This window comes from Cynocephalus volans, chromosome 10, assembly GCF_027409185.1.
Source record: "Cynocephalus volans isolate mCynVol1 chromosome 10, mCynVol1.pri, whole genome shotgun sequence".
In the NCBI taxonomy this organism is placed as follows: Eukaryota; Metazoa; Chordata; class Mammalia; order Dermoptera; family Cynocephalidae; genus Cynocephalus; species Cynocephalus volans.
In genome coordinates this window covers 44,943,195-44,970,570 of record NC_084469.1, presented here as the reverse complement: position 1 = coordinate 44,970,570, position 27,376 = coordinate 44,943,195, and the positions used below count along the sequence as shown (strand labels likewise).

At 53.6% G+C, this 27,376-nt stretch overlaps 2 protein-coding genes across 3 annotated transcripts; one reads left to right on the top strand and one right to left on the bottom strand.

Annotated features, from left to right (window-relative positions):
- Positions 1–767: 767 nt before the first annotated feature.
- RNF112 (ring finger protein 112) lies at positions 768–27,362 on the bottom strand. Of its 2 annotated transcripts, none has more exons than XM_063110195.1 (15): positions 27,296–27,362; positions 5,666–5,883; positions 5,463–5,503; positions 4,383–4,668; positions 3,994–4,200; positions 3,721–3,852; positions 3,416–3,520; positions 2,972–3,022; positions 2,426–2,482; positions 2,271–2,345; positions 2,014–2,131; positions 1,684–1,853; positions 1,555–1,608; positions 1,343–1,417; positions 768–1,254 (listed from the first exon to the last, which is right to left on the bottom strand). In XM_063110195.1, exons 1-15 carry the CDS (start codon positions 27,360–27,362, stop codon positions 784–786), a joined length of 2,127 nt encoding a protein of 708 aa, XP_062966265.1. In that variant the 3' UTR covers positions 768–783. The 2 variants fall into 2 exon arrangements, with proteins under 2 accessions (XP_062966265.1, XP_062966266.1); XM_063110196.1 differs by having other exon boundaries at positions 1,684–1,847.
- MFAP4 (microfibril associated protein 4) lies at positions 23,756–27,182 on the top strand. Its single transcript, XM_063110197.1, has 6 exons — positions 23,756–23,811; positions 24,109–24,190; positions 24,472–24,626; positions 25,184–25,280; positions 25,355–25,537; positions 25,932–27,182. The coding sequence occupies exons 1-6, from the start codon at positions 23,806–23,808 to the stop codon at positions 26,177–26,179; spliced, it is 771 nt and encodes a 256-aa protein (XP_062966267.1). The 5' UTR covers positions 23,756–23,805; the 3' UTR covers positions 26,180–27,182.
- Positions 27,363–27,376: the final 14 nt, after the last annotated feature.

The following is a 27,376-nucleotide window of genomic DNA, read 5'->3' as shown; positions in this document are numbered from 1 at the left end:
TGTTTCCTCTGCAAGGGTTTCATAGGCTCTAGTATGAAGGCTGCCAGGTTCAGCTCAGAGTGCAGTCAAAGGTGTCATTCTTTGGCATGTAGCCTGTGTGGCGAGGGCATCCCACGAAGGATGCAGGCAGGCACCCGTCCATCTGCACAGGTGCGGCAAAGGCCTGAGGCCCAGAGAGGCCCTGGGGGCCTGGCCACGAGGCGGTTCAGGACGCACACACGGCCCCGGCTTCGCAGGGCTCCTTCGTCCTGCTGGAGCAGCTTTGGGTGGAGTCACAGTTGAGCTGCCCCCTCTGGGGTTTAGGCCAGTGTCCACCACACCCTGTCTCTCTGGCTCCTCCTCTCTCTTCCTCAGCCCCATGGTCTCTCATCCTGGGGCTTCTCCCACCTGTGAAAGGCCAGGCTCTCGACCCACGGGTACATTTCCAGGACGGCACCTGCTCAACCTTCCTAGGGTCATCCGGGGACATGAGCCAGGTGGGGAGGGTGCAGCCTTGCTTGCAGTGGGAGACCCTGGGATCCAGCCGTTGTCTACAACCAGAAACAGGCCCTATGCTCTATCCACTGCCCCCAAATGCTGCCTCCTGGCCCTGGGAAACCTCCCCAGGTCCCCAGAGCCACCTTGAGTCCCCAGCTGAGCCAAAAGCCAGGACACTGGGCACTCAGCCAGGGCCGTGTGGTGCATGCAGGCCCCTGGGAATCCCTGGCACTGCCCCCACCCCCGCCCCCACTTCCTGGGCCCCCACCTCACATCTCTCCCACCCTTGACCGTCTCCCAGGGCTGTCACTCTTCCTGGAGAAGGGGCTCTCGGTCCCCTTCCTGCACCCTCTCATCCTCCTCCTTCTCCATGCAGCCCACAGTGGCAGCCAACCCAGCGCCCACGCCACCCCCAACCACGGCGGCCCCCGTGGCCCCCACAGCAGCTCCAGCTGCCACCATCCCGGCCTCTGCGGCCAGTGCCGCTGCCGCCATGCCCGCACCCACCACACCCCCGGCCAGGCCCATGAGCCCGGCCCCCACGGCACCCCCCACAGCAGCCAGGTGGCCACAGAAACGCATGGTGTAGGAGTCCATGAAGGCCTTGGCCTTGGCCTGCAGCTCGGCCTCCAGGGCCTCTAAGGTCTGCTCCCTCCCCTTGCACAGTAAGGCCACGCCATGACGGGCCAGGATGGCGTCCTTCTGGGTGGAGAGGAGGTTCCGCATGGTGTCGGGCAGGACCCGGAGTGCAGAGAATATGCGCTTGGTGGCTATGTCCTGTGACGGGGAGAAGAGAGCCGGTGTCCGCTCTGGCAGTGGGCGCTGGGCTGTGGCCCGATGCCAGTCCCCGCGGCCCAGGGCTCACCTGCTGTCTCACGTACTCCTCGAACTCCTTCTTGGCAGCCTCCACTTTCCTCAGGTCGTGGAGCTGAGCGGCCATCTGTCCACGGGAAAACCCAAGCTGCCTCCCTCCTTCCTCCTGGCCGAGCGTCGCCTGTGTCCTCGGCTCCCCTCCCGCTCCCGGGCAGTGGCACAGACCCCGCCTCCCCAGAGCCCCGCACCCCAGGGGCCCCGTACCTCGTCCGGAGACGTGAAACCCGGCCCTGTCCTCCCCATCCAGCCCGAGAGGTTCTGCAGAGATATCATCGCCGGGTCAGGGAGAGCGGGGGCCGCCGGGCCTCCTGGGCCTCCAGGGAGTCTCCACACCTTGATCTCCTGGGCCAGCTGCTGCCCCGTGAGCAGGCGTCTGTCCCCCCTGGTGGCGGCACGCCCCTCACTCCAGTACCCCTGGCAGCGGCTCTTAGCATGCAGGGGGGCTGCACTCAGCACATCCGAGACGTAGGCCCCGAGGAGGTGGCAGAAACCATCACCTGTGTCTGAGGAAAAGATTCCTCAGGCTGAGGAGACCTGGGGCTTGGGGAGCAGAAAGGCCGTCAGAGGCTGGGTGAGCCTGGGGACTGCCAGGGGGCTCCGGGTGTCCAGCAGAGGGGCAGTGGGAGCGCTGCAGGGGAGGTCCTTGCTCCTGGGGACACTCACCGCCAGGGCTTCCTTGGCCTCTGTTCACCCACCGCCTCCCAGGAGTGGGCAGGAGGCAACAGCGGGCTCTTCTCCCTCGGAGCAGCTCCTGGACCTTGGGGTATTTGCTGGACAATTTCTGAGAGGCGGAGCGAGGACAGCTCTGAGCTGGGGAGCCAGCCTCCCATTCCTTCCTCCCTTCTGGGCCCCCTCCCAGCCTCCCTCACCTTCTGCCCTGTCCACTGGACCCCTCCATCCCTTCCCTCTGCACCACTCACCTGAAGGATGTCACCCACGTGCCCCTGCCCTGCCTTGCTGGGGTGGGATGAGTTACGAACTAAGAGATCCAGATGCTGGAAGAGAAGGGGTCCTGACACCAGCAGCTGGGGGTGTCGGGCTCTGGGGCTGATGAGTCCAGAAATGAGTGTCTCACCTGGATTGGCACCATCCCATAATGCGTGCCCATCACCTCGGCCACGTGGACAAACATCTGGGGGTGGGGCACAGCGGGTGTCAGAGCTGGGTCACTTCAAAGACTGTGGTCTGTCCCAAGCCTGTCTCCCCCCTCCCCATGCCCGCCACGGGAACCAAGCAAGCTTCCCATCCCCCAGCCCTAGGATTCTCCTGCCTCTCCCCAAACCTCATCTCGTGCCCTCAAACCCACCACCCCAGTTCAAGTGTCATAAAATCCTAGGCCCAGGGCTGGCCTGTGGCTCACTTGGGAGAGTGTGGTGCTGATAACACCAAGGCCACGGGTTCGGATCCCTATATAGGGATGGCCGGTTAGCTCACTCCGGAGAGCGTGGTGCTGACGACACCAAGTCAAGGATTAAGATCCCCTTAACGGTCATCTTTTGAAAATAAATAAATAAAATGAAATCCTAGGCCCAAAAGGAGGGCACCTAGTTGCCTGGTCCAGCCCCCAGCGTCATGGTCAGAGCAGGGAGGGGTGGCGCTGTGGCTTAGGAGGTCTCCTCACCTCCAGATAGTCCAGGTCTGTATCCTTCAGCTCCTGGGAGGTGTTAAGGATCTGGAACCAAGGAGAACAAAAAACTGCAAGAGGGTGTGCAGAGGCAACGGCACCGGGAAGGTGCTGGCGAGGGGGGTGCTCTGGGCAGCCCGTGGGCTTTGGAACACAGCCACTCTCGGCCTGCCTCGAGGTGTGGAAGCAGACCCGGGATGGCATCGTGATCCTACAGGTCTTCAGCTGCATCTGAAGATGCAGACGGGGACTGTCAGTGCACCTTTAGAACACACGTGTCCTCACTTTCACCAACTGAGAGCATCTTCTCCTTTCTAGTGGCACCCCCAGAACCTGCGGGTACCCCAGGCACCAAAGCATGAGAGATGCCCTCACCTTAAGGAAGGTGAGCTGGAGAAGGGTGTATGGGGTGGGCACGCACCATCTCGGCACCTCCCTCACCTGGTAGGAGCTCAGCATCATGGTCAGAGCACACAGCTTGATCCTCGTTTCCCTGCTCAGTTCAGGGCTCATGGCGTCCCCCGTGTCCACCAGGAATACAGCCACCTAGCAGGGGCCCAGGGGTCAGGCCTGCCTCATTCCACCATGTTCTTCCCCTAGCCCTGCCTCTGCCCCACCCCAGGCTTCTCGTCTCACCCCAAAGATACCCTTCTTGGTTCCCTCCTCTTTGACCATCTCTGCTTTCCCTCCCCCGCCTTTCCCTCCATGATCCAGCCCCGACCTCCTCCTGCCTGATATCCCCTCACCTTCTTCCCTTCTTTTCCCAGCAGGAAGGGGTGGCTCCACATCCATATGCCCCTGGTGAGGCCATTGGCTCCCCATCTGAACCCCTGCAGGGACCCCTCTCCCCCTCTGGGCCAGCCACCCTCACCGGACTCCTGCAGGGGAGATAAGGGTGAGCATCAGTTGGTTCATTCCTTGTCCCCACAGACAGGGCTCCGGACCAAGTTCCCCTCCCAGAGCCAGGCTGGGTCCCCAAACCTGCCCTGTTGCAGCCTTGTGCCTAGCCCTGCCCTCACCAGGCCCGGCAAGCCTCGCAGCAAGTGGCTGAGGAGGAGCGTCTTCCCTGAGTGCTGCTCCCCCAGGACAGCGAGGAGGCAGACAGGGCTGTCCCGGGCCAGGGGGTGCTTCAGGCAGCGGTTGATGGCCCCCATCCTCAGAATGAGGCCCCCGGAGGCGTTGATGCGCACCAGTAGCAGCGGCTCTGCCCTCACGGAGCAGGGCTCCTGGGCAGGGAGAAAGAAGGGCCCTGAGCATCCAGGCTTGGCCCCCGAGTCTGCTGTGTCCAACCTGTGACTCTGTGCCCCACCCTAAAATGCTAGAATAGGGCCAAAGCACCCCTGCCTTGGATGTGACCTACAGATCTCCATGCCCACCCCCGCCCCCGCACATAGGCCTGGTCCTGGACCTGCGGCGCTGGGGGCAGCGGCCGCTGCGGCAGGAGCTTCATCTTCTCCCCCAGGCTCCGGAGGCCCTTCTTCTGCTTGCATATCTTCCGGCACTCGGGGCAGCAGGGCGGCTCGCAGCCCGGGACGCGGTGCGTGCTGAAGCACCGCGCACAGAAGTCATGGCCACAGTCCAGCGAGATGGGCTCACGCAGCCTCTCCAGGCAGATGGAGCAGGCAGGAAGCTCCCGGGGCACCGCGGGCTGGGGCCCCAGGCCCAGCTCCAACTTGGGGAACAACGTATGGGACCTGAAGGCAGGACAGGCCATTCAAAAGCAGGTGTCTGTTTGGTGCAGTAGGATACTAGCCAGGGCTTTGCGGGGCAGGCTGACGGCTTGGGGTGGAGGTCCCTTTGTGTCACCTCTGTTTCCCTTGGGCCCTCCGTGGACGGGCATTGCTGCTCCCAGAGAGGCCAAGCTCTGCCCGTTGCTCACTGACCTGCAGCCCAGGACCTGGGGGCCCCAGAGTGAGGGCAGCGAGCAGTGGTGAGAAAGCCCAAGAGGGAGGAGGCCTGGATGGAACCCTGGCTCTGCCCGCCCCTGCCACACAGCCATGGTCAAGTTCCTTCCCCTCTCTGGGCCCCAGTTTCCTAACTGTCCCCATGGAGGGGTGAACAGCCTCGGCCAATGCATGTGCAGCGGTCTGCACAGAGCCTGGTCGCCTTTCTGCAGCGGGGCTGACTTCAGCCAGACTCCCCCCCAACCAAGGAAAGACATCCTCCCCATGCTGCAGGGACAGTAAGGAGAGGGTGGCAGCCTCCCAGCACCCAAGCAATTGGTTTTGCAGTGGGCATGTGGCTCTGGCTTTTAGATGCTTCCTTCCGCTCTGTGCTCTGAGCTGGCATCTGCCTCCCTGCAGTACCCACCTGCTTTTCCCTGTCCCTCCCCCCACAGCCTGGCAGAGCTGGCCTTGCACTCCCTCCCCAGGGACAGCGAGACTCCGCTGACACCGGCCGGCCGCGGGGCTCTGTGCTCCAGACTAGTGTTCCAGCTGACCTGCTGGGCCCACTGCACCAACCCCAGCCTGCAGGCCCCACCACTCACCAACTGTTGCTGCTGTTTCCCATGAAGCTCCGTGCTCTCTCCTTGGAGAATCGAAAATAAAAAATATTTAAAACAGAATCCAGACTTTTGTCTTCATCCTGCGTTTCCAGTGGTGCTTCACCCTCCCTCTCCAGACCCATCCTCCCTCCCAGGGGGACCTTTCCACCCCACTCTCCCCTCAGATCCTAGGACTGAAGACTTGCCGGTTTTCCAAGCCGACGACAGAAAGACGTGACTGACAAGGTGGGCCTCGGCATGGGAGGCTGGATGGAGAGAGGGTCCAGACGCAGGGAGAGGAGGTCCGGGAGACCTTCGGCGCAGGTAAGGATGGCCTTTCTGCTGGAAGGGCCAGCTGAGCTGTGGCAGGTAGGGGGTGGCGCAGGGGGATGGTCTCCCCAGAGGAGCTGACTCGCTATCAGGGCTGGAAAATAAATGTGACAGTCGGGAAAGAGGAGGCTGCCGCTGGACTCACCCCAGGGGGAGGAGACAGGGCTGCGGGTACCAGAGCTCCGGAGGAGGGAGGGCTGGAGCTGGGCTCAGAATTCCTGGCAGAGGATGGGATGCAGGCAAGCCGAGGTGCTGAGTCGCCATGGAGACGGAAGGGAAAGATAAGGACAGAGAGGGGGAGGGGGACGGAGAGAGAGAGAAGCCATGTGGATGCACCGGCGAAGATGGAGGACACTCTCTGGTGGAACATGGGTTTGCATTGCCCCTGCGGGGCCAGCTGGGGTCCTTCTGGGGCCACAGGGCAGGATGAGCAAAGAGAGGTGTGGGAAATGTGAGACAGCACCCCTGGGGTGGACCGAGAGACAGGGAGGTTATTGGTGCATTCTGAGCACCTACCATGTGCAGGGCCCCATGATGCCACCAGGCTGCACGTATCCCTGTATGTCCTACCACCCTCCCCCAGGGCTATGTCACTGGTGCCACGTCCCAGCTGCAGCCATCCTCAGCACCCTTGCATCCTGCATCTCCCCTGGTGTCTCTCCCTCCTAGTGGCTTTCACCTGCTTCAAGCTTGTGAGCCACCTCTGGGCCTTCTAACTGCCTCTGGCCTGGGCTCCTCCCCTCCCATCCACTCCCCAGTACACAGCCAGCAAGGACTCCCCCAGCACAGCTGACCCCACTCTGCTCAAACACCTTCCGTGGCTCCCTACTGCTGAGCCATCACATCAAAATTCAAACCAGCCAGCCCGCATTCTTGCCTGAGCCTTGCCTCCAGCCTCCTTCATCACACTCCTCCCATCTCCGCGCCTTGGCTTGGCGTCCCCTCTGCTGCCTGCTGCTGCTCCTCCTCCTCCAGAGACAGCCTTCCAGGCTCGGCCCCAGTGCCATCATCTCCCTGGAGCCTCCTTGCCTCGGGCCTCCTGACTGGACATGACCTCAGCTTCAGGTGGTTCGTGGCTGGGACACCTGGCTTGTGGCGGGCTGGGTGCCGCCCAGGCTTTGCAGCCAGGCCACTCTGGCGTGACTCCTGGCTGGAGGCCCTGGGTAATTCCCTTCGCCTCCCTGAGCTCTGACGAGTCACGGTGAGGCCACCTGCCCAGGCAGGGGAGTTATTCATAAATCCTAGGAGCTAGGATGCAGAGGGGCTGGGGGGCGGGGGGATTCAGACCCTGGAAAAGTTCAGGCCAGCAGGCAGAGAAACCCCCAAAGCTGGGGCCAGACTTTGCTCATCCTGGTCTTTCACAGTGCAGGGCCTCAGATTGTGTGGCTGGATTTGGAAGGAGTGGAAGAAACTCTGCTCTGCCTGGTTCCTTGTTTTCTAACTAGGGTGAGGACAGCACACAGGTCCTCCCCGGTGCCCCACTGGCCCCTAACGTTCCCCAAGAACTCAAAGTGACAGAAAGGGCCACACTGAGCCAGGCCTGGTTCTGCAAGGTGGACAGGCCCTCTGGGTGCTGCTGGGGTGACTTTCGAGAGAGAGGGGAAGGTGTCCAGGGTTCCAGTGTGGAGCTTGAGCTGTGGGGAGGGGTGACTTACAGGCCCAAGAGACAGACCCATTCGCAGTTCTTCTGTTTGTCCATTCACTCACTCGACAAATGTGGGCTGAACTGGTGTAAGGTGCCAGACATGCAGCCATAAGCAACCCAGACAAGGACCCTGCGCTCAATCCCTTACACTGACTCAGAGAAACATGGAACTGCAATCCCGAGGCCCCCAGGGCTGGCTGTACCACTCACCTGCTGTGCAGCCTGGGGTGGGACCTCAGTCATCTGCCTATTGGCCAAATGTTTGGTGTCCGAGATTCCTGCCCTGGATAGTGATGACTGTGTGACATTTGGATTTGGACGGGGCCCAGGGAGGGCTGGGAGAGCTCCTGTGTATCCCGCCAGCGCACAGCTCAGCGGCTGGCAGGACCACACGCCTTCCCAGCAGGCGAGGAGGCAGCACTCCCACCGCAGCAGGCAGCTCCACGCGCCCTCCTGCCCAGGTCCAGCCCTGCTCTCCAGGCCCTGATGCCAGAAGCTCCCAGCACCTGCCTCCCTCAGTGCCCACCCCCCACCCCCCCTAGCCCTGGACCAGGTTCCTGCAGGCCCCAGCTCAAGCTTCTGACCTCCTGCTCTTGCTCCAGCTGCCGGGCTGGGAGGCGGAGAAAGGGTGGAGTCACTTTTGGAACAACCAGGGCCAGGAGCCATAAATAGTCTACCAGACTGCAGCCCTGTTTGCGGAAGTTTCTGGTTCCCCCGATGCAGGCAAGAGCCGGCTTCTCACACACACACACACACACGCACACGCACACGCACACGCACACGCACACACGCACGCACATGCACGCGCATGCGCCTGGTTACCCCCCATACCCTTCCACATAAATTGTCACACACAGTCAAAATACTTCACCTGCCCCACGCTCTGTGACTCCGCCTTGTCTGCCACAGACCAGCAGTGCTCACACACACGCCTGCACGCAGTCACACACACACACAGACTCCCAACTGCACATGCGCATCCACACACACTCACACTAACACATTTACACTCACACATAAACACGTGTGTACCCCAGGCCCTCACGTTTGTGCACACTTAGACGTGAATGAGCTCACTCTTACTGCCATACACACACTATCGCACATCCTTCCCCAACAGGCGCCGCCCAAGCACTTTGTGATGAACTCACCCTCAGTAATGCAACCTGTGAGGGAGGCATTATACCATTCCCATTTTACAGATGAGGAAACTGAAGCACAGAGAGGTCATGTCACTTGTCTAAGGTCACACAGCTATTACTGGCAGAGCTGGAATCCAAACCCAGGACATCAGGCTCCCCGACCCAAGCCCTTAACCACTACATTCTGAGGTCTCTTTGTTGGCACAAATAATGTCAATTACAACAATAAACCTAGGAAAGAGTTTGTGGTCTTGAAACAGAGTAAGTCTAGTCCTGTGAACAAAACTGACTCCATTTTCCCTGCAGAGGACACTTTGTCACATTTCCAATCCTCAGTCATGAGACCCCCAGGACACATAATTACCCCATGGCCTGCCCTGATAACACAGACTGAGATAAGAGAGGAAACAGATATTCACTGTGTTGCAAAACCCCTCCCCAAAGCTTGTTTACCATAATTGTAAAAATTAAGTTACAGATTAACCTTTAAATCCCTTTAGGAATTCCATCATGCACACAAAGCTTCAAGGCCACCACTACAATGACCCTCCTGGGGTGACGGTGATGAACACAGCCACCATCTTGGACCTACTGAGCAGGCACAAGGACCAAAGCCCTAAATGAGCATGCACCAGTGATACGACCAGGAAGAGCAGAACGGACCACCTCCAGTGACGGTGGCCTGATCCCCTTAACTTCTTTCCCGATAAAAAGACCCTGAACAGCTCCCCTCGGGGGGCTAGACTTACTGTAGCTACTCCCCTTATGCATAAGTCTATCTCCTCTTTTAATAAAACGTTGCTTGCTTTACTGCTGGGTACATTGTTCATTTCTATGACCTTGGTATCCAAGAGCCTAATTTAGTCACTGGCGAAAATTGGAAAGCTTTGGGCACCAGAAAAGACTCTAGCTGCAAGAGGCAAGTGGCCACTGGGACTATTTTGCTCCCATGTCTGTGCTGCTGGTAGATCTCCCCTGGAGTCCCCAGCCTAAATTCTGACAAGGCAATGCTTTATTCTCTTTTACTCTCTTTTTTTCCCCTTTTCTTCCTCTTTAAAGTGACTGTCGGACAGCTACAGCTTAAACTCCTCTCAGCCTGTGAGAACTGCTCCCTCTGCCTGGCAGTGGCTTCCCTGATGGGTGACTAGCAGAGGTGGGAAGACCAGTCCTGCACCGTGAAGATCTCACTTGAGCAGTTTTCGCCGACAGAGGATTCATGAGAGTGGTGGGGATTCAGTCCCATGCCATGCAGTGACTGGAAGTCCAGAAACCACTAAAATCCTCTGCCGTTCTCTGATTTTCTGAGCCCTCTTCTGCTGTTTGTTGGATTGTATCTGCTACTTTGTAGGTGCACCGTGGAGGGCTCCTGGCTATGCTCTGTTTCTCTGATTTAAATCTAGTCGGTACTTTTCTTTGTGCCGACAACAGTGGGGACAACTGCTTTTATCAATTACTGTGTTAGTGGAATAGGTTGGCCCCTGCCAATTGGGGACTAGGATAAACTGGACCCCACCGCTCCTCTTTTCTCTTTGTTTGTTTGCTTGGTTAGACATTTAGTTGGGTACCGGTAATCTGAATGAACCTTCCAATCCTTGCACCAACTTTTGGACTTTCGAGTCATTTGTTTAGTGAGAGAAGGCAGCCAAGCCTGGTCTGTCGGTAAGTCTTGCTGTGTCTGTTTACAGTCACTTGCCTTAGAGCAAACCTTCCAGCGACCCTGAAGGGAGAAATCAAATCCTCTGACTCCAGGGCCATGCCATCCCCTCGCCCTTGGCACACCTCCACACCTGTGCCCCTGCCACCCCCTGCTGGGATGCCTTCATCATTCTCCACCTGCCCCCAGGAGACCCATCACCAGGCCCGGGCTGGCTCAGACTTCCTGCCGGGAACCTCTCCCTCCTTTCTCTCTCCTCCCCTTTGCTCCTAAACACTTATAAATGCCTCCTATGCACCGAGCATGGTGCTGAAAGCAGGGGCTTCAACAAATAACAAGATGCAGCCTGTGAAATAAAATGTATAGGAGGCCATTGGGGGTTTTTTTTGGGTTTTTTTTGTTTTTAAAGATGACCGGTAAGGGGATCTTAACCCTTGACTTGGTGTTGTCAGCACCATGCTCACCCAGTGAGCAAGCTGGCCATCCCTATATGGGATCCGAACCCATGGCCTTGGTGTTATCAGCACCGCACTCTCCCGAGTGAGCCACAGGCCAGCCCGAGGCCATTGGTTTGGACTGAGCTCCTGTTCTAGGCCTAACAGGTCAAACCAAAATGGTTTATTGCTGAACTTCCACACCACCAAGCTGAAGCTAAGTTAGTTGTTTACCTGAGCTTCCAAGAAATCTAGGGAGAGGGAAAGAGAAAGAGAGAGAGAGAGAGAGAGAGAGGTAACAGCCAAATCTCCGAACAGGCCACTACTAGCAGGCATGATAAGGAAGTCCCCTCTGCATTAACCTTTACAAGGAAAGTAACTTTGAAAGGACCAATCCACTTTCTGTTGTTTCTGCTTTCTTCGGCTCTTTTCGGCCTATAAAGCCAACCTCCTCTGCCAGCTCATAGAAAAACACCTGTTCCATTTTATAAGAGTGAGGCGCTGCCCTATTCTAGAATTGCAGATAAAAGCCAATTAGACTTTTAAACTGAATTGTCTTTTGACAGGTCTCTGCCCGAGGAGCTCCAAGGCTATGCACAAACAAGGGAGCAGGGGCAGCCCTCTGTGTGCTCTGTGCTGTACAGAAGTGCAGGGAGCTGGGGGAGCCCAGAGGCAGCCCCCACGCAGACTTGGGAGTCATCGAGACTCAGTCTTGCAGGATGAGGGGGAGTCAACCAGGTGAAAGGTGTTGGGGGGTGGGAGTCCAGGAACAGAGTATGCAAGTTGAGTGTGGGTATGGCCGGAGCTCAAGCTGAGGGCTGTGAGAGGGGACAGTAGAGGCAGGATGAGGGGACCAAGGTTGCAGTGACCAGAGAATAGATCACAGAGGCCACGTGGCAGATTTTAGATTATGCTTGCCTGACAGTGGGAACCATAAACGATTTAAGCAGGAATGCACATCACCACACTTCTGTTCTTGAACCATTGTTCTGCATGCCCACGGCAGAGAGACTGGAGAAGACACCTTGCTAGTCCAAATAGCCACTTTGTGTTACTGACCAAGTCCTTGAACCAGTCCTCTATTGACAGACCTCTAGAGCCTTACTGTCACTCTGTGGTAACAATCAGTGCTGTAAAGAATACTCCTGTTCTTACAACACTTTCCACTTGGGTGAGTATAATTTTAAGGACATCCTCACCAACTCAGAGCATTATCACGTGTATTGATCTTTGCCAATTTCAGCTATGAATGTTAAAGGATGATTGTTATATTTTATTTAGCATTTCTAGTTTGCTCTGGAGTTTTTAAGTTATCACCATGTTGCCAAAAACATAAGCTTTTTTTTTAATTAAAGAGAAAGATTTAAAGCATCCTAAATGTCCATTTGTAAAGAAATAGGTGATAACTAAGTAAATAGACACTGTAGACCTAAGGTTATTCAGGCAAAACTGCCATTGATTGGTGGCACCCCGTAGACCGCACCCATTCCTGATTAGAATTGAGGGGCTGCTACCGACTCTCTCATAGAGCAGCATATATGGACACCTCTGCCCAGTGCCAGCCACGGGCTCCAGGCTTGAAACAGACACAGCCCAGGCCTCAGGGGCTCACTGTGAAGCGAACTCCCTCCTAACAGACTCCACCCAGCTGGACCCAGACGGCCAGACTGTGGAGAGCTGGGGAGCCGCTGCTGTCCAGGCCTTTGCATATGGCTTCCACTGGCCAGCTGGCCTACACCACTCTTCAACGCAGACCAGACCAGCAAGGTTGTGAGGGTCCCTGTGCAGCACCCAGGCTTGGGCACCAAACAGGCCTCCATTCAAATACTGGTTCTGCCCAACTTGCTGGGCCAAGTCACCTCCCTCACACAAGCTCAGTTTCCTCAGCAGTAAAACTGAAGATACAATTACTCCCATGTAGGGTCACTGCAGAAAGCCTGACATACAACAGGCGCTCAATAAATGCTAGCTGTTAATCAGCCTTGGAGGCAAGTCTGGGCCTTCACTTCACTGGGCCCAGCTCTCGCCAGGCACCAGCCCCGCCCTGCCTAGGCTCTCAGACCTCCCTCCCCAGGCCCACCCCTTCTTTGTCCAAGGAAAAGCCAAGAGATTCCTACAGAAGCAGGGCCTTAGGGAGTGGGCCTGAGGGCAGATGCCCAACAGTAAGGAGATACAGTTTCCCATTAGTTTACTACATTGATAATAATGATCACATGTACTTCCTGGGCTCCTACTATATGCAGAGTCCTTCAACAACAGAATGTCTAATCCTACCTGCATTCTCCCAATGGTGGAAATATTGGCTCCATTTTGCAGATGAGGAAGCTGAGGCTATTCAGGTGACTCACAGCCAAGCCGAGCTCCTAGTGTCACTCTCACACAAGCATGCGCACAGGGTGTTTCTCCTTCCTCTTTCTCTAACCCCTGGCCAATAGCTCTCCCCTTCACAGCTCTGTAATCCGGGCTGCAACAGCCACACCCTTAGCAATCCATAATGTGCATGTCTGCTGACAGATGAATGTGGAGTCACGGGGAGTGAGGTTAGACAACAGGAAATTAACAGCTGACCCCAGAGGTCAGGAAAGAGGGCGTCCAAAGGCTGGAATTTGCTTCTGCTTCCCAACTATGAGTCTGAGGGCACAAAGAGCAGGGTCCCCACCTGCATCGGACGGCCCTTGACTGCTCAAGCCCAACTGATGTCCCAGTGCTAAGAGGAGGGACATGTTCAACCAAGAGGCCTGAGCAGACCTGGAAATGATCCACAGGGCTCAGGTCACCCCATCCACAGTGGCCACCAGGAACAGATGATGGTGTCTGGGAACACCAGGCCACCAGTCCCTTCCCTGCCTCCCACCAATCTATCCTCCACCCAGCAGCCAATCCAATTTTTGAAAGATGCCAACAAAAATGTGTCCCTCCCAGACAAGGGAGCCTGCTAGGGTGCTAGGAATCTGGATGGTGGTTCCCAGGTACACACATGTGTAGAGACTGGTCCACTTCACTGATGCCGGAAGAGAGGGTCTGGGAAGGCCCGATAGTCGGCCCTAACCCGCCTTGTCCTCTTACTGGTTCTTGACTCTGCCACACAAAAGAATTCAAGAGCAGAGTCACAGAAGAAAGTGAGAATGGGTTTAAAGTCTAGTACAGAGTACAGGCCAGTCGAAGAGAGTGAACAGCCACCTGCTGAAAGTAAGTTTGATACAAAAGAAAGATACACCCCTCAGCTGGCCAAGCGTGGGCTGGCCCTGGGGAAGTGAGCAGCAACCCCGCCTTCTGCCGAGATTCAACTTTTATAGGTTCTCTGTCTAATACTTATTCATGCTATCTAATGAACATAATCCCACTTTACTGAGCATGCTTGGCTCTTAGGGTTCTATAACCCCTTTCTACTGAGCATGCCCAGCTCCTAGGTTTGCAAAAGTCAGCCTCCTGAGGCCTCAGGTTGGTCCGAAAATAGGTCCAACTTGCAACAGTAACTCCTCTAGGGGAGGGCCCTGAGACCTTGGGGAATGGCCTGAAACCCAGAGTTGTGTCCTGAGACCTGAGCCCAGGGACACTGAGCACCTCCTACCTCAACTATATGTAAGTTAAGCCTTCTTATAATTTTTTTAAGTGACTTCCATTTGCAGGAAGATAGAGCAGGTGTATTTTTTCCTATTCCTCCTGCTAAATACAATTTAAAACCCTCGTCATCATGTACAAGACAAACATGAGAAGACTGAAAGGTAGAGAGAGGAAGGCAGATGGGCAAGGGACCTCAGGACTCAAGGAAGGACACAGGGGTGAGTTTCCTGGGCTTTCTTTCTGTCTTGTTATCCCAGAGTGGGTATTGGAGAATCCAGCAACCCAGAAACACCAGTGGGCACAGACAAAAGAAAAACAAAAGCTTCTCTCTGTAGCCAAAGGACCAGGAAAGGGGCAGCCTGACAAGACAGAAACTTTAAACAATAAATACCCTATTCCAGCCAAACACCATGGGAAGACTGCAGTCCCACCCACGCATGCTGCAAAAGCTGAATGGAGAGCCTAGAACTTCTCCCTCACTAGGCAAAAATGAGGGGTCCCAACACCCCCACCTGGGTGGTACCAGAGAAGGGCAGGTGGGGAGCTGGAACTTTCACCCCAGCAGTAACGAGTGTTCCCCCTCGCTCCACAGTGTTCGTAGAGACAACATGGCACACCCTGTCCAGCAGTAACAGGGAGCTCCCTGCCTTGGGTGTCAATGGAAGCAGAATGAGGAACCTGGACTTCTACCTTCCTCTGTCAGAGGTGTGAGAGCAAGCCAGCTAAAACAGGTTTAAATAAGATCCAGAGTTTCATAGCACAATATAAAATATCCAGGTTTCAATCAAAAAGCATTCATCATACCAACAACCACGAATGTCTCAAACTAAAAGACAAAGGACAATTGATAGATATCAACACCAAGAGAACAGAGATGCTAGAATTATCTGACAAAGATTTTGAAGCAACCATAAGCTATTGCAAACATACTTGAAACAAATTAGAACATACATAGCATCAGCAAAACAACAGAATCTATAAAGAAGAACCAAATGGAACCAAAATAAAAAGCTCAATGGATGGGTTCAATAGCAGAATGGAGGGGACAGAGGGAACAATCAATGAATTTGGAAGAGAAAACAATGGAAATTACCCAATCTGAAAACAAAGAGAAAAAAGACTGGAAAAAAAAATGAACAAAGACTCAGGGCCTTGGGGAAGTACAACAAAAGATGTAAGATTCGTGTCCCTGGAGTCCTTAAAGGAAAGAAGGAGGGTGGGGCAGAAAAAGTACTTAAATAAATAATGGCTGGAAACTTCCCAAATTTGAATAGATATAAACTTACAGATTCAAGGTGAGCAAACTCCAAACATAAAAAACCCAAAGAAATTCATGGCAAGATACACCATAATTAAACATCTGAAAACAAAAGACAAAGAAAAAAAATATCTTAAGCAGTTAGAGGAAAAACAGTGCCTTATCTGCAGGGAAAAAACAATTCGAATGACTGCAAATTTCTCTTCAAAAACCATGCAGGCGGTCCGGCCCGCGGCTCACTCGGGAGAGTGTGGTGCTGATAACACCAAGGCCACGGGTTCGGATCCCATATAGGGATGGCCGGTTCGCTCACTGGCTGAGCGTGGTGCTGACAACACCAAGTCAAGGGTTAAGATCCCCTTACCGGTCATCTTTAAAAAAAACAAAAACAAACAAAAAAAACCACGGAGGCCAAAAAGAAGTGTCACAGTATTTTTCAGAAAAAAAAGAAAAAACTCCAGGTCCACATGGTTTCACTGGAGAATTCCACCAAACTTTTAAAGAATTAACATCAATTCTGCACAATGTATTCCAGAAAATAGAAGAAAGGAGGAGGAAACAACTTCCCAATGCATTATGAAGCTAGTGTTATCCTCTATCAGAACCAAAGACAATATTAAAAAAATGAAACCAGATCACTATCCCTCATGAACAGATGCAAAAATCCTTAACAAAATATTAGCAAACAGAATTCAGCAATATATAAAAGAATTGCAGATAGTCCCTGACTTACAATGGTGCAAAACTAGTGCAATTTGGACATACTTTGTTTAATTTCGATCTTTTCCCAGGCTAGCAATATGCAGTACACGAGATATTCAATGCTTTATTACAAAAGAGGCTTTCTTTCGGATGATTTTGCCCAACTGTAGGTTAATGTAAGTGTTCTGAGAACATTAAAGGTAAGCTAGTCTAAACTATAATGTTTGGTGGGCTAGGTGTATTAAACACATTTTTAACTTACAATATTTTCAACTTACAATGGGGTTTATCAGGATGTAACCGCATTTTAAGTTGTGGAGTATCTGTACACAACATGACCCAGTGGAATTTATTCCAGAGATAAAGGTTGGTTCAATATTCGAAAAATGAATCAATATAATCCACCAAACAAATAGGCTAGAGAAGAAAAAACATATGATTGTATCAATTGGTACAGAAAAAGCATTTGACAAAATTCAACACCCCATTAATGATTAAAAAAAAATTCTCAGAAAAACAGAGGAAATTCTTCAACTTGATGAACAGCAGCTACAAAAACCCCACAGGTAATGTTATACCTAATGTTGAAAGACAGGATGTTTTCCTTCCAAGACTGAGAATTAAGTAAGGATGTCTGCTCTCATCACTCCTATTCAACATAGAATTGGAAGTTCTAGCCAGTAAAATAAGACAGGAAAACGAAATAAAAGGTACACAAGTAGGAAAGGGTGAAATAAACCTGTCTCTATTTGCAGATGACACAATTGTCTATGTAGAAATCCCAAGGAATCTACCAAAAAAAAGAGAAAAGAACCTTGGCTTAAGCCACACACCTTCTACAACTATTATCTCAAAATGGATCACCAACCTAAGTGTAAAATGTAAAATTATAAAACTTTCAGGAAAAAAAGGAGAAAATCTTTGAGACCTAGGACTAGGCAAAAAGTTGTTGTCAGACATGACATCAAAAGCACAATCCATAAAAGGAAAAGTTGATAAATTAGACTTAATAAAAATTTTAAATGTTTGGTCTATGAAAGACTGAGTCTATTAAGAAGATGAAAAGACAAGCCACAGAATGGGAGAAAATATTTGTATACCACTTTTCTACCTTCTTTTTTTTTTAAAAAAAGATGACCAGTAAGGAGATCTTAACCCCTGACGTGGTGTTGTCAGCACCACACTCTCCCAAGTGAGCCACAGGCCATCCCTATATAGGGATCTGAACCCATGGCCTTGGTGTTATCAGCACTGCACTCTCCCAAGTGAGCCACGGGCCGGCCCTGTATACCACTTTTCTGACAAAGGATTAGTATCTAGCACATATAAAGATCTCTCAAAACTCGAGCAATACAAAAGCAAACAATCCAATAAGGACATGGGCAAAAGAAATAAAGAGACGTTTCACCGAAGAAGATATGTGGGCAGCAAACAAGTCCATGAAAAGATGTCCAACATCATTAGCCATTAGGGAGTTCAAATCAAAATCACAATAAGATATCATCACATACCTAGGAGAGTGGCCGGAAGACGAGGCACTGACAATACCAAATGCTGAGGATGTGGAGCAGCAGGGACTCATTCATTGCTGGTGGGAGTGCCGAATGCTTACAGCTGCTTTCAAAGACAGTTTGGCAATTCCTTAAAAAACTAAACATACTCTTACCATGCGATCCAACAATCATGTTCCTTGGTATTTACCCAAATGAGCTGAAAATGTAGGTCCACACAAAAACCCACCTGTGGATGTTTATAGCAGCTTTACTCATAATTGCCAAAACTTGGATGCCACCCAGATGTCCTTCAGCATGTGAATGAATAAATAAACTGTGGTACATCCAGACAATGGAATACTATTCAGCATTAAAAAGAAATGAGCTATCAAGCCATGAAAAGACATGGAGAAACTTAAATGCATATTATTAAGTGAAAGAAGCCCATCTGAAAAGGCTCTATACTGTATGATTCCGGAAAAGACAAAACCATGGTGACAGTAAAAAGAACAGTTTTTGCCAGAGGTTGGGGAGAGGAGAGGATGGACAGGTAGACCACAGAGGATTCTTACAGTAGTGAAACTACGCTGTATGATACTATAATGGTGGATACAGGTCAGTATATATTTGTTAAACCCATAGAATGCACAACACCAAGAGTGAAACTTAATGTAAACCATGGACTTTGGGTGTTAAAGATACATGTCTTACTCTGCGTTCTGCTGCTACAACAGAAATAGACTGGATAATTCACCAAGAACAAAAGTTTATTTGGGTCACATTTCTGGAGGCTGGGAAGTCCAAGAGCATGGCACCAGCATCTGGCAAGGGTCACCCCATGCAGGTCAGAAGTCAGCACACAAGACAGAGAGAAGCGCCACAAACCGGACTCACTTTATAATAACCCACTCTCTTGATAACTAAGCCACTCCCACAATAGTGATATTAATCCCCAAATGCTCTCTGCTCAGATGAGTTCCCTTCAAAAACTCCTCTCCCTAGCCTCCTCTAGCTCAGGCTAAAGGTGGTTGATAATCAAAGAAGCAGTTTAGTCACCTACTAGCAAACCTATGGAGAAGTGTCAGCATCTGTGGAGAGAATGTGGGGTCTTGTCCTTAGCTGTTGTCCAAGACAACAGAAAATTTCCCATTCCACAGGCTGCTGTGCTTTTAGCAGAAACCAAAGCAAGACCTGGTGTCAGTCAGGGTCGTGGCAGGAAACAAAAGATGGACTCAACTGCTCGTTTGTTTTTTAAGAGAATTTAATGAAGGGACCGTTTACTTGGATGTCCCGGGACTAGCAAAGGTGGGAGCCATTACCATCCCAGGCTGAAGGAGTAAGAGAGGAAACAGGGTTACCAGAGCCAGTGAAGGGATTATGGCAGGAGCTGTCATCAGAAGGGGGTTAGGGGCTGGGAGGGGGACAGCTATTGCCAAAACTGCAGAGCCCGGCAGACCAGGGAGAAATATCCCAGCCTCTCTCTTGTCCCTTCTCCTGCTGGTGCATCTCACTGGCCAAATCTAGCTGGAAGCCAGTGGCCATGGGAACCCAGTGACGCCTCCACACAGGGCACAGAGCAGGGTGGAAAGTGGATCAGAGAAGGCAGAGAACCAGCACAAGCCTCATCCAGGTACAGAAGCCAGCTGACTTGAGCAAGTGTCCTACCAAAAAGACATCCTGGAAGCATGGGGGTCATTAGGATTTACTTAGCCATATGGGTTTGACATATTACGGTATAAATAACATACTGAATATTACAAATGGAGTCTTTTTTGTGTGACTTGCATCCACTTCCCCTTCCAATCTTGGCATGTGTGTGCTATAACCAGGGGTCCCCTCTTCCCTTTATCAGCCTGTGTCCCATCAGGTGACACTCAAATTAGAATAATTCAATTTGAAGAGCATTTAATAAAAAGGACTATTTACTGAGGTGTGAGCAGGAGATGGTCCACTATCTCCAGCTGACAATACCAGACCCGTCACCACCTCCAGACCTGAAGGGGCCAGAGGAGGAAGCGGTTGCCCACACTGCATCAGGGGCTATGTGCAGAGGGCCAACAAAAGGACCTGAGCTCTGTGGCTGAGGGACAAAGCCAGCCCACAGGGACCCCACAAGGAGAGGAACAAATACCCCGGACTTCACGCTCCTGTCTCCCTCCCTCCAGATCCTGCTGCGGCTCCTCACTGGCTGGACCCGATCAGAAGCCAGAGGGCATGGCCAGCCTCCAGTGCACAGAGCAGGATGCGGAAAGGAGGAGAGACAAAGTCCAACCGTTCTCTTGCACGGGGTGGAAAGAACGACCCAAGCAAGGACAGCGGGATGAGTGTGCCCCATTCCTGGAATCTGGTGGACAGACAAAGCCAGTGGTCTGTCCATGATCAGGGTCACCATGACAGACTGTCCCACCACAGGACCACCAACTGAGGGCCTGCTTCTCAGAGCCCCAGAGCAGCCTCAGCTTCACCCACCCCCAGGCCAGCCTCCCAGCAAAGCCTCCCAACAAAGTGAGAGTCGGCATCTGCCACTGGCAATGAAAGAATCCTGATATAAACATTGTCACGCATGAGTCAGGGTCTTTTCCAAAAAAGATGATGGACAGAGCAAACCAGTCTCCTGGAGGGCTGAGAACCAAGCTCAGGGCTATGCAGCCCGAGCCCGAGCCAGTGGCACTCAGCACTGCACTTGCAAAGCCACCAACAACCAGCCAGAGACTCTAGGACACAGGTGCCACTGGGATCACTGCCACCCCAAGAGCAGGCTCTTCCTGCTCCTGCTTCTCAAATCATTATCTCCCAAAATGAAGCCCAGGGCAATGCATTTCATTGGCTAAACTGGGGTCACGTGCCTTAACCAAACTGCAAGGAAGCCTAGTACTGTGGTTTGAATGTGTCCCCAGAGGTCATGTTTTGGAAACTTGATCACCAATGCAACAGTGTTGGCAAGCGGGGCCTTATTAGGTGGGTTAGTCATCACAAGAGTGGGTCTGTTATAATGGCAGGTCCGGCCCCCTCGTGCTTTCTCAGGCCCTCTTGCCCGTCCACCTTCTGCCATGGGATGAGCCAGCAAGAAGCCCTCACCAGATGCAGCCCCTCCACCTTGGACTTCCCAGCCTCCAGGACTGTGAGGGAGAAATTTCTTTTCTTCATAAATTACCCAGTCTGTGGTATTCTGTTATAGTGTCACAAAACAAACCAAGACACTTGGGGAAGTGAACACCCAGCATTCCAGTTAGTAAAGGAGCCCCTCAAACAATCATGGAAAGAGGTTTCCTGTGCTGGGCAGTCAACAAGTAATGTCCACTAAGTATACGCTAATCTTTCAATACACCAGAGTATTTCCTTCAGACCGTGTCTTCAAAGAAGGATTACTGACTCTTGACTGCCAAGTTTCTTTCCCAAAAGAGTTAAACTAATTCCGAACCACATCCAACGAACAGCATGGCTGCTTTGCTGCACCTGCACACATTATCATTTTTAAAAATTTTAAGCTAATTTAATAAGCAAAATATGATTGATATTTCATATCTTAATTCACTCTTTTGTTGTTGCTGTTCCTATGTTTGTTTATTAGTTGTACTCTCCAAAAGTCTTCAATTCTTGACTTTGGACACATTTTATTATTTGTTTTGATGACTGATTTTTCATTATTTTCCTTTTTGTAGCCTTGTGCTAAAATTAGCTGGCATTTGCTGAAAGAAGAGATTGGATTAGATCCAGCTGTGTGTAACAGAAAAAAACAACAGAGGCTTAAACTAGATAGAAGTTTCTTTCTCTTCCACACGAAAAAGGCCTAGAGAAGGGCAGCTCAGGGCTGGTCTTGGACCCACTCCACAAGGTTATGGGGTACCCAGCTCCTCCTTGGCCATCCCCTGATGAGGCCTCATCCCCACTGTCCAAGGCAGTGGCTGAAGTTCCAGCCATCACGTCCAGCAGGTTGAAGAGGGACTACCTGTCTACCTTACAACACTTCTGTCTGCATTTCATTGGCCAAAATTCAGGTGTGTGATATTACCTAGCTACAAGGGAGACTGGACAATAAGCCCAGATAAAAATCAGGGTCTTGCTACTCAGGACTAAGGGAAGAATGGATACTGAGAGGCAACCAATTATCTTTTCCACAGACAAGGATAAAAATCATGCTGAAGACAACCCATATGAGAATAATCATGATGTTTATGATGGTGATGATGACAGCTAACATTTACCAAATAGTTACTAATTGTGGGCACTGTTCTAGGCACTGGATATGCATTACTTAATCCTTACCACACCCCTATGAAGTAGATACCACTACTATCCTTGTTTTATGGAGGAGGAAATCGAGACACAGAGAGGCTGGCTAACTTGTCCAAGGCTGCCCAGCTAGCAGGCAGCAGAATCTGATGTGAATTCAGGCAGCCTGGCTCCAGACAAGACAAGGCGCAGCTAGGAAAAGAGGCAGCTCTTACCAGCAACCACAGAGCCAAGTCAGGGAGGCCAGCTGGGACTCTGCCACAGGACTTATCTGTCAGCTCGGGAATGGGGAGAGGGGACCTAATCCGGAGCTGCGTGCTCACTTTGCTTCTGAATATTTCATCTGCGTGTCCATCCGACGCATGCCGCTCCATGACACACACTATGTCCGCAATTCGCTAACACCTGTACTTGCCTCTCCTTGGGGGCAGAGGCTGTATTTCCAGCAGCCAGCATAGAGTACAGCACATAGTAGGTGCTCAAAAGATATTTGTTCCATGAGTGGATACATCTGTCAACTCTGTGCCAGGCTCTGTGATGGGTGCCGGGCATGCAGAAGCGAGACACAGACCCCGCCCGTTGGCACTCATGGCCAGGAAGAGGGGACAGGCAGGGGCACTACAGGGAACTGCGCAGGCAGAGGCATGGGGCCCTTATAGCCAGAGGCCTGGGGTGGCTCGACTGTAGTTTATGAGTCACAAGCAATAAGGACGAGGTCTTTAAGGTAGACCAGAGCCAGACTTGAGTGTCCCTTCACATCCAAGGTGAAAACTTTGGCTCAGCTCTGAGGCAATAGGGAGCCACTTGAGGCTTAAGCAGGGGTGATGCGGTGAGAGTGGCCATCTGCAGCAACTCTCCTGCTGGTGTGCAGAGGATGGAGGGAGGGGAGACCAGGCGCAGGGAGATCCACGACGAGCCTGGAGCAATAAGCAGTCCTAGCAAGAGGGCTCCCAGGGCCTGGGATGGAGCGCAGAAAGTAGGGGACGGGGCAAGGGTGGCTGGGAGACAGACCGGAAGGGGCCAAGGCTCGAGGAGGCAAGAAGGGAAGAGCTGAAAAGTGGGAAACTCGTTGAGAGGCCTGGGGACCAAAGTGAGGGGTCTGGAAGGAAGGAGGGGCAGAGTGAGGAGAAACAAGAGGCCCCATACTTGGTTGTGTGAGCCAGACAGATGGGCCAGGGAACTGTGGGAGGGGAAGGGAGGGGGCCTGAGGTAGCCAGAGTAAGGGGGGCTGGGAAGGGGGCTGGAGAGGGGCCCTGGCTTGGGCCGGGGCAGACAGAGCAGTTGGACGCCTGCAGCCTTGTGCTCATGGCTCAGAAATGTCCCAGGCCTGCCAGGAGACTGCCTGGCCCCTGCTGCCCCTGTCCCCCCACCAGCCCCAGCCACCAGGCTCCCACATCAGGAGCTCTGAAGTTGCCCCCCAGCCTTCTGCCCCCACCAGTGGGCCTCCCCTCTCCAGAACTCAGACATACTACACCCCCACCGGCCCCCTTAGCCCTCCCCCTCAGTGGCTGATGAAACACAGGCCAGAGAAGGAGGGGAGAGAATAAACAGACATCTGCAGGGGGGCCATCAGGAAGCAGGGGGTGGGCTGGGGACAGCTGGGGGTGCCAGGGGCCCACAGGTCCAGCAGGGAGGGTGGCGGAGTGGGATCCAGGGAGCAGTCAGAGCCAGCAGGGAGTTAACGTCTGCAGTGCTTTGCCCAACAGGCCTAATGAGACCCAGGTGGTCCCCTGGCCCTGCGCCACCTCCCTGCCCGATAGTGTAAGCTGATGCTGGTGGTGTCGGGGGGAGGGGCGGGGCTGGGGCGGCTGGACGGGGGCCCAGCACATAACTCTGGGCGGCTGCAGTCTGGGGCTGCAGACACCCAGCCGCTCTGAGCTGAACTGACAGCATGAAGGTACCGGGCCCAGGGTGGTGGGACTCATAGCACTGGGGTATTGAGCCCACCCCGTAGAGAAAGACCCCTTGCCAGAGGGGAACTGTGAAGGCACAGGGGTTCTCTTGAAACTCTTGAGCTATCAGGGCGATGAGGCTGTCCCACAGAGTGGGGTTACTTGGGAGGGGAAGAGGGGCCAAAGGGCAGGAAGGGGTTTCCGGCAGGGCAGTGTGTGTGATGCGGCAGACGCAGAGAACAGGGTGGGGCGGCCTGGGGACTCGGGGAGACGCTGCACTGACCCTGCTTCCCCATTGCCAGGCCCTCCTGGCCCTGCCGCCACTGCTGCTGCTTCTCTCCACACCCCCCTGCGCCCCCCAGGTCTCCGGGATCCGGGGAGATGGTAAGCAGCCCTACACTCTTAGGCTCAACACTCAACTGCAGGAGAGGCATCTTGGAGGCAGGACTCAGGGCTGAGCCCAGCTCTGCAGGACTCATTTTCCTCCTGTATACAGTGGGGCAGGTGGATGAAATGATCTTCGAGTAGACTCCCTCAAAGAAATCTCAAGATTTCTTGTGACAGAGGCTCCTACTCCCAGGGACTGAGGCAGACCTGTGGGGTGCTGAGGTATCTGTTATACCTTAGTCCCTCTCCCCTCGCTGTCCCCAACCCCCTACCCCCAGCTCTGGAGAGGCCTTGCCTTCAGCAACCCCTGGATTGTGATGACATCTACGCCCAGGGTTACCAGGTGGATGGCGTGTACCTCATCTACCCGTCGGGCCCCAGCGTGCCCGTGCCAGTCTTCTGTGACATGACCACTGAGGGCGGAAAGTGGACGGTGAGTGGGAGGAGGGGACAGAGGCCAGACCTGGTTGTAGCCCCAGCTGTGTGACTGAGCGTCACCTCTGCAAGCCTCAGTTTATCTTTAAAATGGGGATAAATATGCACGCAGCAGTTTCTGAGCAGCTGCCAACACTTAACTTTTAACTGCTTGAGGTAGGTTGATGCATGTAACATTTGCAATAATCCTGGGAGGTAGGTATCTTTACACGAGAAAGTGAAGCCCAAGAGGTGAAGTGACTTGCCTTAGGTCACACAGCCAGTACTACGACTCACGCCGAGGCACCTGAGCTCTAGAACACACCCCTCTTAACCTCTTTCCTTTCCTGCCTCTAACTAGGACCGTGTGTGAGAGCCCAGGTGGGTGCTCACACTCGGCAGCTACTCAGTGGTCTCGTGCCGGCATGCATCTTGTTCTAGCAACCCCCAGCCCCCACTCAGTCCCTTAACAGACTGGCCTCAGCATCACAGGTCCATGCCTGGGCTGGGCGGGGCAGGGGGAGGCCCCGCCCACTGGACCCTTGATTGTCCAGTCCCCTGTCCTCTCCACCTCAGGTTTTCCAGAAGAGATTCAATGGCTCAGTGAGTTTCTTCCGGGGCTGGAAAGACTACAAGCTGGGCTTTGGCCGTGCTGACGGGGAGTACTGGCTGGGTAAGGTAGGGCCAGGTGGGCGGGGGCTGCCCCGGAGCCAGGTCCTTGCTGACCAGCTGCCCTTTCCTCCCCAGGGCTGCAGAACGTGCACCTCTTGACGCTGAAGCAGAAGTATGAGCTGCGGGTGGACTTGGAGGACTTTGAGAACAACACGGCCTACGCCAAGTACGTTGAATTCTCCATCTCCCCCAACGCAGTCAGCGCTGAGGAGGACGGCTACACCCTCTACGTGGCAGGCTTTGAGGACGGCGGGGCAGGTATCCCTTCCTGTCAGCTTTAGGGAGGGCTGTCGGGAGAGAGAAGGTAGGACTGGCCCTGCCTGGTCAGCCCCTGACCCCTTCAGGCCCCTCTCCTTCCACCCTCCTGGGCCTGGAAGGGCCAGAGCTGGTTCCAAACCAGTTCAAACCAGCTTGGGCCTCAGCCCTGGGGATCAGCCCCCTGGCCCCATGCCAGGCAACCATGGAAGAGCAGCTGTTTCTCTTCGCTCCAGAAGCACATCTACCCAACATTTGGCTCAGGGACAGTGCCCCCATCCCGCCAGGCTGCCATGTGATGGCTCTCACAGGGTCACTCATCACTGCTGTCGCCCTCTCCCCACCAGCTGGGGGCTCAGCCCACCTCAGAAACCCCATCCCTCCTCCCCTCCACCAGGCGACTCCCTGTCCTACCACAGCGGCCAGAAGTTCTCCACCTTTGACCGGGACCAAGACCTCTTTGTGCAGAACTGCGCAGCCCTCTCCTCAGGAGCCTTCTGGTTCCGCAGTTGCCACTTCGCCAACCTCAACGGCTTCTACCTGGGCGGCTCCCACCTGTCCTATGCCAACGGCATCAACTGGGCCCAGTGGAAGGGCTTCTACTATTCCCTCAAGCGCACTGAGATGAAAATCCGCCGGGCCTGAGGGGCTGGCCCCGTCATGCCCCATGGCTCCCCTGGCTGCTCGGGCTCCACGAGTGCTCCCTCTGCCGCCCCTGCCCCCCAGGGCCCCTGAGCACCCACTTCTCACAGGGGACCATGTGGCTCTCAGCCATGGCTGATCCCGGCTGCGCACCCAGGGCGTCCACCTCTAAGCCAAGCCCTGCTCCCCTCTACCTGAGGCTGTGCCACAGCAGCTCCCAAGCCTTTTCTCTGAGGCACAGCTGTCCCAGGCCGGACTTGGCTGGGCTCCACGAGACTGACTGCCTCCGCCCTGTCCCAACAGCTGAGAGCCAGCAGCCGCCCTCCCAGCTGCAGGCTTTTGTGTCCACCTCAACCAGCTCCCTTACTGTGGACCCCTCAGTCTGGGGCCACCCTCGCATGCTAGACTGAGCGGTGCACACAACATATGCCAGGCCACTCTTGAGTGGCCACTGCTGCCACCAAACTCCCGCACTCCCTTTGGCTGTTCTCAGTATTTCTCATCCTTGGCCTCCCTCCCACCAACTTACTCCCCAGTGCTGAGCACCGTGGACCCCAGCCCCACCTCACTATCATACTCAGCTTCCCCCACCTGCCTGTCCCAGCCCCTCAAAGCCCAATGCCAAACGGTATTCACCACAGCTACTGCATGCCACCCTGCAACAGCCACAGCCAAGGTAGGCACAGATACAAGGTCTCCTCCCCACCCAGGGGTTGAGGTTTGGCCATGTGAGGGGACAGAGAACAATCTCTGTGGGGCTCGGGGTGGGGGGGGTGGATGTCTCAATAAACCTTCAGGACCTGAACAAACTGGCTTGGTACACACAAAAGTATTTGCTTGGCACCCAAATGTGGGTACCTGGCTCCTCCTTGTTCCCCTGCTGATGCTGTCCTGCCCCCAACTTCAAAAATGACACCTGGGGTCAGGCACTAAAGGGAACCTTGTATTTCACAGGCCTTCTTTTGATGGCAAAAAGACTGTATAATAATATTATAATAGTAATAATAAAAATACAATACTGAAAAGGATCACTCAGGGAGTTGGGGTCTCCTGATCCTGACATGGCTCGGTGGTGGCTCAGGTGGCTGCTTAAGGCTAAAGGGTGGGTCTGAGATGAACCTGCAGAACGATCCAAGCCGAGATTTACTTGCTGGGCGCAGGCTGCAGCCCTCGGGAATGCTCCCATGGGCCTGCCCGGCA

What these genes read in the sequence shown, in the direction of transcription:
- MFAP4 (XM_063110197.1), top strand. An exon ending in CTGAGGGCGGAAAGTGGACG is followed by an intron (nt 24,627 to 25,183) that starts GTGAGTGGGAGG and finishes TCTCCACCTCAG; the next exon opens with GTTTTCCAGAAGAGATTCAA. An exon ending in TGACGGGGAGTACTGGCTGG is followed by an intron (nt 25,281 to 25,354) that starts GTAAGGTAGGGC and finishes TTTCCTCCCCAG; the next exon opens with GGCTGCAGAACGTGCACCTC.
- RNF112 (XM_063110195.1), bottom strand. Translation starts at nt 27,362, where the DNA reads ATGGGAGCATTCCCGAGGGCTGCAGCCTGCGCCCAGCAAGTAAATCTC. An exon ending in GTCGTCGGCTTGGAAAACCG is followed by an intron (nt 5,504 to 5,665) that starts GCAAGTCTTCAG and finishes CGATTCTCCAAG; the next exon opens with GAGAGAGCACGGAGCTTCAT. An exon ending in ATGGGATGGTGCCAATCCAG is followed by an intron (nt 2,346 to 2,425) that starts GTGAGACACTCA and finishes CTTCTCTTCCAG; the next exon opens with CATCTGGATCTCTTAGTTCG.